This window comes from Mya arenaria, chromosome 13, assembly GCF_026914265.1.
Source record: "Mya arenaria isolate MELC-2E11 chromosome 13, ASM2691426v1".
NCBI lineage: Eukaryota > Metazoa > Mollusca > Bivalvia > Myida > Myidae > Mya > Mya arenaria.
The window spans coordinates 50,244,000-50,259,037 of NC_069134.1; the positions used below are offsets into that span (position 1 = coordinate 50,244,000).

The 15,038-nt window shown below is 35.9% G+C and overlaps 3 protein-coding genes across 7 annotated transcripts; 1 reads left to right on the forward strand and 2 right to left on the reverse strand.

Moving 5' to 3' along the window:
• The first annotated feature begins 1,317 nt into the window (after positions 1-1,317).
• Positions 1,318-3,514, forward strand: LOC128215334 (uncharacterized). The gene is made up of 4 exons (XM_052922030.1): positions 1,318-1,632; positions 1,866-2,062; positions 2,281-3,204; positions 3,496-3,514. Exons 1-4 carry the CDS (start codon positions 1,318-1,320, stop codon positions 3,512-3,514), a joined length of 1,455 nt encoding a protein of 484 aa, XP_052777990.1.
• A 1,388-nt stretch (positions 3,515-4,902) lies between these two features.
• On the reverse strand, positions 4,903-7,679 carry LOC128212779 (uncharacterized). Its single transcript, XM_052918086.1, has 3 exons — positions 7,179-7,679; positions 6,675-6,838; positions 4,903-6,202 (listed from the first exon to the last, which is right to left on the reverse strand). The coding sequence occupies exons 1-3, from the start codon at positions 7,593-7,595 to the stop codon at positions 5,038-5,040; spliced, it is 1,746 nt and encodes a 581-aa protein (XP_052774046.1). The 5' UTR covers positions 7,596-7,679; the 3' UTR covers positions 4,903-5,037.
• A 503-nt stretch (positions 7,680-8,182) lies between these two features.
• On the reverse strand, positions 8,183-13,261 carry LOC128213196 (uncharacterized). Of its 5 annotated transcripts, XM_052918753.1 has the most exons (4): positions 13,153-13,220; positions 10,810-11,773; positions 9,385-9,600; positions 8,183-9,069 (listed from the first exon to the last, which is right to left on the reverse strand). In XM_052918753.1, the coding sequence occupies exons 2-4, from the start codon at positions 11,699-11,701 to the stop codon at positions 8,747-8,749; spliced, it is 1,431 nt and encodes a 476-aa protein (XP_052774713.1). In that variant the 5' UTR covers positions 11,702-11,773; positions 13,153-13,220; the 3' UTR covers positions 8,183-8,746. The 5 variants fall into 5 exon arrangements, with proteins under 5 accessions (XP_052774713.1, XP_052774710.1, XP_052774711.1 ...); XM_052918750.1 differs by having other exon boundaries at positions 8,188-9,600; positions 10,810-11,704; positions 13,166-13,261; XM_052918751.1 differs by having other exon boundaries at positions 8,188-9,600; positions 10,810-11,704; positions 13,153-13,260.
• Positions 13,262-15,038: the final 1,777 nt, after the last annotated feature.

Sequence of the window (15,038 nt, forward strand, 5' to 3'; positions counted from 1 at the left end):
AAGAGTTGTTAAATTGGTCACATGGGATAAAAACTAGGTCATAGAAATCTTGGGAACACTCAAGAGGCAATATATCTGCTCTAATGTCCATGAAACTTAATCAGAATGTTTGCATCGATGAAATCTTGGAATAGTTTGAAACTAGTAGGTCATGTGGGGTCAATTTTCTTTTTATTTCAAACAGTTGCAATCAAACTCAAACTCATATGTATATTTCATCAACACTTGATTTCCATTCCTTGACTTAGCCCAATTAGGCGGGCGATATCAATTTGCTTGTTAAAACTTCCTGCCAAGGAAGGTTACTGGTTAGGAGATTGAGAACAAATTCGAACTTGTAATGGTACTGTGAAACTCCAATTATTCAGGAAAAATGTTTTGAGACCAATATTTAACAAAAAAATATACAGATCCTTTACAGTTTTAAACTTCGTTACCAATAAAATTAAACATTTTTTAACATACCATTTACCACAATTAAACGTGTGACGTGAAAAATGTCTTTTACATTTTTGAACGGGTACCTTAATTTAGCTAAATATTTTACAATATCAAAAGAGGCGCCGACTAATGACCTACTACAGATCAATTGGGCGTTCTACTTAACAAATGTTTATAAGCAGTTTTTTTCACATACATGTGTATCTCAGGTGAGTGATTCAGGGCAGTAATGACCCTATTCTCTTTAAGATTACAAATGGTTTGCTTTAGCAATCGAAAAGCGAAAAGATCACTTATTTTGCCTGCGAAACACGGCAGACACTCAATAAGTTTTGAACGACTTGGTATGAAGTTTTCGACCTTTGTGGGCACTTAATCAGAAATTGATGTCGAAATTGCATGTTTAATGTCATGTTTATAAAATTTATTATCAAAACTAAAATCAACTCCCATCATGCACTTTTACGTTTTGTTGCAGACACTTGAAACCTTTTGTGCGCATTGAACATGGCAAGTAGATGACCCCGATTTATTATGGGGTATTCCGTCAAAGGTATGTACATGGTCAGTAGATGACCCTTATTGCTTTTGGGGTCAATAGGGCAAAACTTAATGTAAAGTTCATGACATAATATTTCAAATCTATGATGGTTTTCGTCTACTTTCAATAACTTTTTGGCGTAGACTCTTGAAACTTACTATGCACATTGACAATGGTTAGTAGATGACCCCGATATATCTTAGGGATACAGGGTATTGTCCTTTCCGATAACTCGATTATCTTTCCCTGAATACTCTTCAAGTGGGCATGCGCAAAAAGCGGAAATTTACTTCCGGGGACTACACAAACCAGGAAGTAAACAGCAACAAGTGAAAATGGAAAGTAAAGATTCAAAACTAATAAAGAAAACGGGCAGGAAAACCCCTAAGTACTGTTGTATTTGTAAAGGAATTTACAGAGGAAAGGTTATTGATGGGAGAAAAGTGTCATTGCACCGTTTTCCTCAGAACAAACGTTTAAAACGTGTGTGGGTGCAGCGATGTAAAACGGTCATGAGATCGTTCCAGTGGAATGAACACAGACGATTGTGTAGTGAGCATTTTGTTGGCTTCAGAGGACCTTCATTCCAGCATACACTTCCATCTATGTTTCCAACTGAGACTGGTGCTACCAAAACCTTCCAGCCAACGGTATTTTTTATTTCTTATATTAGTTTAAGTTCTTCCTTACATGCACCTCAAAATGAATTATGTTATATCAACGGTGCTTAAAAACAATGTCACAGCACTTATTTGTAAATTTTGTAATTTAAGAAATGATTAAAGAATTGTTTTCAAATACAGCCTGGAAAAATGTGTACCATATAGCCTGGCAGATTTTGTACTAAAACATTTATCTTATACAGTTTCATTTGCAATTTCAGCTCCTTGATGAAGACGTAGGTGATGATGATGATGGTGATACGGTCAATGACGATTTAGACCTAGAACTGTCAAATGATGATAGTATACAGCCACAACTGTCATTTGTATCCCCTTCCGGGCATGCCATTGATACCTCTGTCCACCTGCATGATTACTGCATGGGACCAGTACTACAGCCACAGAATCAGTCCTTTAGGTATTGTTCAATATATATATATATTGCTTCTTGTGCTATGAAATCGATCTGATAAGTTAATTACTTCTGATCATTTTTCTTCATTCTTTAACAAAAATAGGAAAATTTAAGTGTTTGTAAATGTTTAAGGCCAAAAAAACAAACATTTGGTTAGGGTTACCAGACTGTACATGTAAGATGTGGTAAATGGGTACATGATCAATTTGTATATGTTTCAGATGTTGTGACACACAGACTGAGAACAACTGTGCAGTGATGGAAGTACAAACTGAAGAAAGTTTCCTGGGAAAAACAGCAGACTTCAGTTCACAAACAGAACATTCTACTAGAGACTTTGGTGTACAATGTCAGCTACCTATGCTCACATATGATGACGTAAAATACAATGACGATTTGGTCAGTTTTTACACCGGAATCCCTAATCGAGTTGTGTTTGAAGCTTTGTTTGATGAAATCAAGGATGAAGCTGAAGTGCGGACATCAAGGCGGAAACTTAACTATAAAGATTCAGATGGAGGACGGCCAAGAACTCTAAGTGTTCTGGATGAATTTTTCATGGTGCTGATGCGCCTACGTCTAGGTCTGTTATTTGAAGATCTAGGTACTAGGTTTTGCATATCCACTTCACAATGTAGTGACATTGTTGAAAGATGGATCAACTATTTACATGTACAATTATCCTTTCTTGTTCAATGGCCATCTCGTGAGGTAGTGAAAAATAACATGCCTGAACAATTTAAAGAGAAATATTCTAACACTAGAATTATTATCGACTGCACTGAAATTTACAGTGAAACATCCAGTTCTCTTTCTTTGAAAAGTTTAATGTACAGTGATTACAAGTCTCACATGACTCATAAGATTTTGGTGGGTATAAGCCCAAATGGTGTTGTAACTTTTGTTTCTGACTGTTGGGTGGGCTGTACCAGTGACAAGAAACTCACAGAAAAATGTGGACTCTTGGACTTGCTTGAAGAAGGAGACGCCATAATGGTTGATAAGGGTTTCACTATTACAGACCTTACTACTCCAAGAGGCATTCATCTCATTATTCCACCATTTAAACAGAAAGGAAAACAATTCTCTAAACGTGAGGTTCTCCTTACAAAAGATATTGCAAGTTTACGAATACATGTTGAAAGGCAAATGGAGAGAATCAAGAACTTTCGAATATTGCATGGCAATATTCCTATAACACAGTCAAGGAGAATTTCTAAAGTGTTCAAAATATGCACATATTTGACAAATCTATGGCCACCACTTGTTCAATAATAACTCATGTGTCAATGAAAGCGTTTGTATATATCAAGCATTAGATTTAGGGATAAAAACTTGTATACTTCTAACTAGAACAATGAAATTACAATTTTGTTTTAAAATCATTTTTTCGAGCAAGTTATATGATAACATATGAGATTACACATTTGATTCAGGTTTGACAAAAATGGATAAGGAAATATGCTCATGTGAATGGATTTCAAGATTTGATTTGAAACATGTATGCATTAACTGATCAATTTATTGATATAATTTTTTGTTTGTGAAACATCTGCTTTGTATTTTGTGGTTTTATTATTTGTAACATTTCTAAGAATAAAAGTCAAAGATCACTTATTAAGTTTGGCTCTGAAATGAGTTTTTTTTTATTTGCCATGTGTAATTGATCTACCACGTACTTCAAATCATTAGTATTGAATTGCTTAAAGGATTTTTCAGTATGAACCATTTTCATATCAGTTTCATAATTGAACTAAGTGGAAATAAGAATAGGCAAGAGTGCCATAGATCAAACTGAAATGCCCGACAAATGTTAACTTTAAGATACATTAGATTAAAAAAACTAGCCCCATGCTAAATATGTCCCAATGTTTAAAGGGACTGTACACCAGATTGGCACCAATAAAGTTTTTTTCTGTAACAAATCTCAGGACAAATTATTTAATAAAATGTTTTACTCTTCTGATATGATAATGGTAAAGAAATACCAAAATGTAAAAGAAAATTGAGCTATGGATTGAACTAGTGTCACCAAAATAGCTGTCCAGTGTTGTATCCACTTTGCTACGAAGGCTTATCCGAAACCATATGAATGCTTAAGCTAATATACCTTACTTGGTTATATCCCATGATATCATCAACTAGCAAATCACGCATAAGAATGAATTCTACTAGGTATACATACCCAGTAAAAAAAAATTAATGGAGAAATATGGAAAAAATAATGCGAAAATAAATTAATTGTATACTACGGTATGTGGTACTTCAGTTAGTTAGTTTCAATGCATTGTACACATTGATACCAAGTTTATGTCAGTTTTTGACAAGTTTCTTTTTTTTTTTTCGATATTTCATCACACGGTGTATAGCCCCTTTAAGTTTTGCACCCTGCAAACATAAGAAAGTAACACTCATTTGTTGTTTTTAATTAGCAAGTCAGAAAAGGAGAACAACTCGACAGTCTTGAGTTATGGGCCGTGCAGTAGCTACATGCAAACCAATATTCAATTGAACATCTTCAATTGTTTTAGAGTAAAACTCAGCTACTTCTTTAAACAATGGCAATATAAACGCTATCACTATCCTGCACACAAAATGCAATAATAACACACTTGAAAGGTTAAACATATGTCCATTTATTAAGCTCAGAAATACATCCCTGAAAACTAGATAAATGGAAAGGAAAAGTAGAAAAGGTCAAACATAAAACAAGGAAATAATTAAAGTAGATTTACAGCATCGCATAATCACAATATGTTGACAAAAGTACACATACTTTCAAAATACTGCCCAAAATTTAGATTTACAACTTTTTTATTCATGGTTTCAAATTATAGTAACAATACAGTCATTTTGGAGTTTCATTTTGAATATAGTTATGAAAATAACTGAAAGCAAACAAGATATTCACATAAATTGCCATTATTGATCATTCAAATGTACATGTATAAACAACACATAACTAGACGATGTACAAATCAATTGAACAGACTCATTCCCCTTTTAACACGTTGTGCGTACAGTTCAGGAATGTATGATTCAAGGCAAAATCTGTCAAGTTGACACAACATTTTCAGCCAAAATGATTCACAAAATGCAATTCTCTGTATAGAAAGACCTACACATGTCCAAACTACAAAATCACACCATTTCCTCCCGGTGATTCCCATCTGCCCTTGGACCTGGTAGTAATATTTGTGTGTTTCCTTGAGTAACACCTTGCCATTCTCTAACTGACAAAAAAAATCATTGTCTTCACAGCATTCCTCAGGCGTTTGCATCCTCCATTTCTTAGAGGCAGGACACTTAATCTCAACCAGACCAACACTTTCTGTACAATGTGAACAGAACACAAGCCCATCTGGACTGGCACCAAGGTAGGGTCTGTCGGCACATACAACTAGACCACTGTCTTTAACTGCTAGTCCTTTGTGGTCAGTTTGCATTGCTTTCGCATACATTCTCTTTGCAGCCTTCTCATGTTTAATTCCATATTCTGTGTACTTGCTTGTGAAATTGGAATACAACATCTGCCGCAGGAGTCCGTCAGGTTCAGTTGATTCTTTCCTACGACAGATGCTGCCAAAGTTTGAAGCTGTTAGGCGTTCTTTTCTGGCCTCTTGCCATTTCCCACTTTTTTGGCCCCTTGTTAAGATTTCAGTTAATTGAATTTCTTCAGCGCTTTGCTTCAAAGAGTCAAAATGATCCAAAAACACTGTCTTACTAGAACTGTCCCTCAAGTTTACACTATCATGGTAGTTGAATGGCACAGAATGTAACACAGGGAGATCTGGTTCATTTTCAGTTGTTTCAATTTCAAAGTTTTTTAACCAGCCTACATTCAACTTCGAACCAACCAGTTTCTGCCTAAATCTGTCAATGTTAACAGTGCATCCATTGATAGAGTTCAGTTCATGGTTTTTGTTTACAGAAACTTTACGTACTGACACGTTGTACAGTTTCTTCTTTGAGAACATAAGATCTTCAGATTTCCTAGGCGACAGCTTACGTTTCCGTGGTGCAGACAGCATGCTGAAGTTGTTCCAGGCACAGGGTTTGGATGTTGGAGCAAGGGTTTTTTTACGCGTCAGGTCTTCAAGTCCATACAGCAGGGCACCAATATGGTTGCAGCATTCACCTTCACTAGATGAAAATAAAAAAATTCATTTACATGTGTGCCTTTTTACTTGTTATACTTACATGTATATTCCAAAACATTAAAGTTTGAAAATGGAGGTGAATACACAGTATTTTACACTTAGTATTTCCTGGTAGGCCATGAACATACAAAACACAAACAGTGCCATAAGTAAACACCAACACGGTGAAGGGAGTTCATTGAATCAATACATAAGCTCGCCTGTTCTTTCATTCAGAAAAAAATAGCAAAACTCAGCTAACCATGAAAGCCAAAATTATGACAGTTATAACATGTGCTTTTTTGTCTCTTGTAACAAGTGTACCAAGTTTGATAAGAAGATATGAAATAGTTTGAAGAATGCCCCAAGTTTAAGTATTTGATAATACTGACAAAATAGCCTAGCGTGTGTGGGTTTGACACCTTTCATCAATGCAGATCAGAGACTTTGATTTATCACAAATTAATTCAACTTACCCAGCTGGACAGTTGCAGAACGCGGAGTGTATGCAGCCAGTCACTTTCGACAGAAGGATCCAGGGTTGGTACTCTGGTGACTTTCTTTTGTCTGCAGTTGGAAATGATGGCAGCACGGAAGCTTGAACATAACAGTGGCTGCACTCTTCGCTTATGAGATGGACCTGAAGAATAAATTATAAATAATATTTTAATTTAAATGACAATAAATAAACAACATACATCATAGAACATATGAAAATTGTACAAAATACATTATTTTTTTTAAAATTAAGATAAGTATATAGTCAGTGTGGTTCGACACATACATGTGCTTGCATCCACCACACCCCCCTTAATTGTGGCTAGCCCCGCCTACATAAAAATGTTGAGTACATTTTTCACACCAAATTATTTTTATGTCCAAGTCAAAATAGTCCCCTTGAGCTAATTATATAACTAGATGAAGTAAACATGGCAGAAAAAACAGCCTCAGACTTATTATAAACTCACTATTTGACATACCTCAACTTTCTGTACATGTCCGTCCACATAATAAGTCCTCGCCTTCAATTGACGTTTCGAGTCTCTTTTCAGTACAATGTAGTTGTATATATCCTTTTCCTCTACAGCAGGAAACAGATCAATAGTGGACTTCCATGCCTTCAGTGTTGATGGCGGTGGAAGACCCTCGCCACATGGGAGGATAAAGCGTTCGGTTGCTCTTCTCTCTCTTTCTTCCCGATCTCTCTCCTCCAGCACGCGTTTGTCAGTTATAGAAAGTCTATATGCGCCTTTTATCCTCTCAATCAATTCGCATTTAAGACCTGATACATTCAATTTCCGGTTCGCAAGGTATCTTTTCAAATCGACGACCTTAAATGGTGTCAACTCATTGTTATTCATACACGCCCCAGTGATCTCATTGTCTACGTCGGCCATCTTGCAAAATGTATTCCCCGGAAGTAGGAAATGGAGTAGCCTCCCTTAGAAATCAGGGGAAGTAACCAAGTTATCGGAAAGGACAATAGGTTAAGGCCATGGTGACCTTTACTCGAAAGTTTATGGATGTTCTCATCTTGATGTCTTATGGGCGCTACCGGCATACATTTAACAGGGTAAAGGCTACATTCATGAAACTTGGTGGTTGCTATGAGAACAGAAAAAAGTGTGGATGTATTCCCGCTCATCCGGAAAAAAATGAATCCTGCTATAACTAAAGGCATATGCAAGCTATGTACATGTATCATTTGGTACAAGGGGAAAGGGGCTATTTTTTATAACTGTTACTATGGCAAAAAAAACACGATAGGTTACTTGTGCAATGCGAGCAATTCATCTCTCAGTAATTGGAACTCCACAAACACCGCAATGAAGGTCAATCAATAGCTTATTTGGGAGTCAAAACTGCCTACTACGAAATTCATAGCAACACTTCCAAGTCTCCGCCAAACATTTTATATGGGAATTCAATCAAACATTGTATCGCCCATTCCCTCCCTGTCTAATATCAAAAGACCAAAGGCGGAATACTTGCCTTGTAACCATAACTTATTATTATTTTACAGTCAAATAATTGTCAAACTATGTTGGAATCGGAACAAATAAAGATTTCAAAAAAATTCTTCGTATCCGGGCCTTTTTACCTGTTAACAGTCAACAATTAATTCAATCTTCACATAATACATATTGTAGAGCACCATTTTAAAGGCGTTTATACAGATCAGCTGAATATCAAGAAAATACCATCTAGAAATACCATTATTATAGTAATATTGTAATTTAAACATTAAACGAAGTAAACATATAAATGAAGAAAGAAAGAGATAGAGTCTAAGCATTCCATGTAAATGCATATCGTGTACATTTTTTCAGACTGAGGAAGTTTATAGGTACATCACTCAGTAATAATATTTTTTAAATTACAATGCTTTGGAAGCTGTGGGAAGTTGCCCGCTTACCACACACATACTGTGGCGACCTTGAGTAATTCCCCCAAGACAACATTCTAAGATAGAAGATGGCAATGGAAAACATATTTTAACAACCAATTTATTCAGATATTACAAAATGGTTTGTCCAAATGGCTGTTATTATTCTATTGCATTGTACACTTTCACTGAATTTTCCGCGTGGTTAGCATGTCCATGCTTATTAAAGGTGACATAGAGCTTTTTCTGGAGTGGACTGTAGACACAATATTCTGGATCTGGTATTACGTCATCTTCCACATGCAACTGGCTCATCTTGCCACTGGATAGGTTTATGCATATAATGTTGTTACGTTTGACACAACAGATAATCAGCTGGTTCGCAAATACTGAAATGCCCATTGGCCCTTTCAATGCAGGGTCCCTGAACGTCTGGAGGAAGTTTAGGTTCATGTCAAGCTTTGTGATGGTGTTCATTTCAATATCTGAAACATAGACGAAGGCAGTCTGACTTGCTCTGGCCACTATTAGGTGGAAAGGACTAACGAGCACTTGCTGACCATTCATATACTTTTCGGTCTTTCTGATAACGCCCCCTTTCATGTTAAGTATCTGTAGTTTTCCAGAAAAGTAAGACACTATTAAACTTCCGTCATGGTGGGCGATGCCTCTACAGTCATCATCTACCTTGATAGAATCACTAAGAGTAAGTTGTCCTTTAGTCTCCAGAAACTGGATAATAGTTTCCATGGTAACAGCCACCCTATCCCCGGGGAGTAGACACATCCCCCAAGGCTTACCTGGCACACTGACATGGGACACCATGGAGCTGGTCTGTAGGTCAACCAGCTTTAATGTGTCGTTGTGCCAGTCAGCTAGCAGTAGCATGTTCATCGGCAAGAGGAGCATGCTGGAGATGAAGCAGTCCCTGGTGTCAATTGGGGACTTGACCGGAATGGATGCAGCGCGAATAAGCTTCAGTTCTGTCAAATCAACATCCGATTCGATCTGCATCCCTGTAATCAAATCCATGAATACATAAAATAATAAAATCATATTATCGCTGTTTTGTTTAAACCGGGACTGCTGTCTTTATACTGAATGTAATTTAAATATCCAAAAGATCTGTCTTCCGGATTGTATTTATTGCATTTCATCAATTTATTTTAAATGATTGCTTTAATTTTATTTGAAATACGAGGCTGTCCAACGAAATCGTAAAATCGTGTAATATCTTCCATTGATGAAGATCAATTGTTAAAAACTAAAAAGTATAATAAAGTACCAGTAATTAGTTGCATTATCCACACGTGAATTGAAGGTTTGTAGTGCATGTTTAAATTTAACCAGTGTGCATCGTGATCGTGAATCAAATCAGCTCGTTTACGGACGGCATAGTCGAAGACTACTGTTTAACTTGTACGGCAGAGTTATTTATTAATGTCACATGCCTGTGCAAGCTATATACCTCGTCTGCTGATTTATGAATAAGAAAAAGGTACGCGTAATTGCTTCATGAAAATTTCTTGCACGACACCACATATATCATATTTCCCTTAATGACACCGTAACCTCCGACGAAGCTTAGGTACATTACTACGAGCCGGAAGATAAACGCATGTCAATGGTAAAGAATTGGCATGCAGCCTTTCACTGAAAAAGGCAAATGTTTTCTATAATCAACTTTTGCTGAGATTCTAGATTAAGTTAAATCAACCATAATTGCACATTATTTTACACCTTAGGTTCTGAGATAAGAAAATAAAGAGCTTAACCCTAACTCCCCAAAAGAGATCTTTACGTCATAAAGGTACTGTTGTTGGACAATTTAAATTTCTCAAACAATCTAACACATGGACCATTATCACCTTATTTCAATACCATATTCTTGACCACAATTTGGAACTATCATAGTGGCATTTTCTAACTTAATTAAAATGGTTTCATGATGAAAATATTATTTCTAGGGAAAAAAGCTGCGAGCATGTATTTTTCAATGTATTGACATCATCGACTAAAAATTGCTTCAAAATAGACAAATTAGCAATTGCTTGTGTTCCGGGCGAAAATATTTCAACATTTATTTTAAACATATATCATTATAATACATCAAGTAAATTAAGACGTATAGCAAGAGTCCACGTTATACTGGATCAACCTTTGTATATGATTGGGTAAGGATTCAACTAATACATAAATTCCATTGGTAAATTATTAATGTTTACCTAGTGCATTTTGGGTATCAATGACTTCTTTCTCCACAATGCCAAGGCCGGTATTGGATTCCATCAGCCTCTCTGTGGCCGAATCGATATTGAATCTGTATTGGTGAATGGTATTCTTCTTGTTGATTTCCGCAAGAGCGGTCTGTGTTATTTCTAAAAGTTGTTTGGCCCGTTTCGCCTTTATAAACAACTGGATTGTGTTGTTTTCTTGTGTTTTAAGGTGTTTCTTTATTTCTTCTACCTCAGTCTTCAGGTTATCACATTTTGGCCTTAGGTTGTCCAGCAATGCTTCATCGATATTCTTCATCTGGTCAATAATCCCCAGGAGTGCATTTTCTCTTTCCTCGAAGTATTTATTGACCTCATCTCGACATCTCCTAAGTTTAGAAACCTCACATTCACTCATCTCTGCTATTAACGTCTTGTTCTTCTCAACGTCAGAAACACACTTATCAATGTCTTTAAATAACTTAGCAATTGCTTTATCAATGTCGCAATACTCTGGACCATCCTTAAAGGCTTGGGATAGATCTGAGATGACATCAACATGGCATGATCGATGGTTTTGCACTACACAGTGTCCACAATTCAGGGTCTGGTGAGTGGGGCAGAAGTATTTGATGAACTCTTTTGGATGGATCTCACACCATTCTATGTATTCATCGTCATCGCCACTCATTGAAGTAGGCATGCTGAATTTGTCAAGGAGTGCATGTGATCTAGATATTTTCAGTTTCTTGTGTACACTTGCGCAGTTTGAACAGAGGAACTCTTTACAAACAGTACAGTATGCATCAGCAGGAAGGTTGTCCCCATCCTTGAAGCAGGGCTGGCAGTAGGTTGTGTCAACAGCAGATGTTTTTAGCAGCAGTTTTTTCCCGGGGACCTCCATTGTCTAGTATCCAAAGTAATACAATTTGTAATATCAAGGCAACCATTGACTTGTTACAGTAGCATTGTGTGCCTGTAGTAATGTGAACATGTTAAATTAGAGCTACATATTATTTGCACGTGCATTTACAAAGCTATCCTCAACAAAGATAAACACCTCAGCACTGTTGTAAATTAGTCTATTTGAGTTTTTTTAACATTCCAATAAACATTTTCAATTGGTCTTGAAAATTAGACTTGAACATCACAGCAAGTATGAATCAATAAAATGTGGACCTAATAAGAATTTAGACGAATTGCATTTGTCTTTTTTCAAAACAATTAATTTATTCTGACAAACGGAATTATAGTCTAGTCCATAGTCACTAACGTTCAAATCAATGTCTCTTGATAAAGTTGCTGGTAACTTAAAATGTTGATATCATTTATAAAATGGTTACACGTAAACTATAAATAATAGAATTAAATAAAAACTCTTGAATATTTAAATGTTTAATTTATTCAACATATGGCTTTATTTTGATTTGTTTGTTAAACTCTATAGATTTTATATCAACCCTATACTCTTAACTATATTTTTCAATGAGTTCACTTTACTCTGTTTGAAAAAAATCCTTCTTCAGGAATAACTAAAGGAATTGTTTTTACCTAATTAGATGTAATTAGAGGCACCCCAACGCAGCCCATCACCTTAAAGCTGCACTCTCAGATTTACCGTTCTGCCAACTTTTTAATATTTTGTCTAGGAATGGGCCAATTGTTGCGTAAATATCTGCAAAGCAGTGATATTACACTGCTGACAAAAGATCAGATCGAAGATTTTCCTGTTTCCGTTCGGAAATTTATGTTTTATGGCTGAAATCGTTACTTACGGTTTTAGAAAAATGTATAAAACATCATATTTCAAAATTAAATATGAAAATCTGCAATCTGAGTTTTTGTCAGCAGTCTTATATCACTGGTTTCCAAGCATTTTCGCATAAATTGGCTCTTTCCAAGAAAAAGAAAAAAAATGTCAAAACGTTCAATGTCAATCTGTGAGAGTGTAGCTTAAAATTGTCCAAGGGAACATTTTTATTTCGATATCAGAGAAACATGAATAGAAAACACTGGAATGCACCATTTCAATGGTCAAAATGTTTTGGAAGTCATCCATCGCCAAATAATAACTTGTTAGATGAAACTGAAGTTTCGCCCCAAAGGCTCTTACACCAATATAACGTTCCTTTATTAAATAAGTCCTAAAATAAAATTTTAAGTACATGTTCGCATGAAATAAGATGGATCTTATGTCTTATGAGTAATCGATCGCCGGTTAAGAGTTTAAAATACTCAAGAAAATGTTATTCTATAATTAATGTTAACTTCCGAGTTATAAGATCTTTAGAAATACAAATAACAAAATATATACTTTACGATCAAAAATCAATGCAAAACGAATACAATACGTACCAAATGCACTTACATTGTGAGGGAGAAGCAGTATAAACGAATTTCGTTGACAAAAATACCCCAAGAAACGAAACTAGTTGTTGTTCGTTGTAGAAAAGGACAAATTTTCTACTAAGGGAAACAACTTTACAAACATTGAGACTAAAAAAAGGAATGATGCATTAAAATACGTAACGGAACACTAAAGTACAAAAACACCCGAATGCATAAGCAGAACTTAGTCTGGAGTTCCTTCCCCTAACACTATCGTTATCGGGTCAGGCAACGACTAACAATGGCGGCGCCCAGTGGACGTTATAAGGTTACCATATATTTTACTTTTGTTGATCAAGTTAATATAACAACGGCATTTGAACACTATTTATATGTAGAATATAATGGTACACTCGAGTTTCGGTGATCTCTTGTCTGGGAAGAAATATTTTGACTTGAGTGAAGTTTACGTAATTCGGACGTTGTGTATTTTCGGATGATTGTCAAGTGAAAATGAATGCCTTATATGATTTCACCTTCTCTTATGGGGTCACGGACACTACGGACCATGGACATTACGGACCAGACATTACGGACCAGATTTAGGGACACTACGGACCAGATTTAGGGACATTACGGACCATCTTCAGAAACTTACGGACCATCATTTATAATGTTTTTAATGGTTGGTTTCAGTGCAATATGGCACCAAAACGCTCGACTCGAGCCGAAAATCAACGTAATACCTATAATTATGATAGTTTCTTGAAATTTAAACATAGCCTATCATATGCCTACCTACCTAGTGTGTATTTACATATCCATATTTTCCTTGAAACTGATACCGTTTTCGAGAACACTTCTGCAATGTTTCCAACATGTACACAATCCGACTGGTAGGTTACAGTTCCATTTATCATTTTAGCTCAGATTTAGTAGAAAATGAGATAAAAGTTCAGGAAAACCGCATAAAACACTTAAGTTTTGTTTAAATATAACAGGTACGGGTATTTGTGAACAAATATATTAATGATTTTAAAAGATATGAGAACGAAAAGAAAATGATAGGTTGCAGCTCCGATTTTTACAAAGATAGGTTGCAGTTGCATATACTGGGCAGTTGCCTAATTCAGGATCAATTTTGAAGTTCTCTTAAGATACTGTCGGAATTACTGAAGTATAGACTTCCGTCTTGACTGCGAATTCTTTGACCTTTTTTTAGTGTCCAAACCAAAAGTATAACCTTTAACTTTTTTACTTACATTTGAACAAGATCAACGAATTACACTCGACTGGTTTTTTATGTCAACATGCCATAACCTCATTTTCCGCTAAATCTGAGCCAAAATGATAAATGGCACTGTAACCTACCAGTCGGATTGTGTATTGAGCCGTGGGTTCAGTGAAAGGGCGCCGTTACAATCGGTTTTCACACTTTTATGATTGCCAATTAAAGGTTGTCAGTATAATGTTTGTTTCTTTTGTAATATACCGCCGATAATTACGGGTACAATTTGTCACGTAACGCTACTGTTCACTTAACTTTCGTGATAGTTCGTTCAGTAACCAACCAACAACTGTTCAAGTGTTCTAAGTCTTTATTGTTCACCGTTCTTTCTAAGTATAATAATCAGTATATAATAAAGTATCATACGGGCCATATGTCTAGTCCACGCCCAAAATCTAACCTAACTAAAATGAGTAACATGCGTTCATATATACTGCTGATCTCGTCCAGTTTGTGACAGGTATGCATATCTAATATCTTATTATAGACGAAGGGATGTATTCTATAGTCATGAACTGTCACGCTAATTGGTCTAATAGCCAGCGGCTATCACGAACTGTCAGCATCTAAGTGTATCTACATTTGATCATCATGATGAAGTATTTACTTTTTGATACAATTAAAC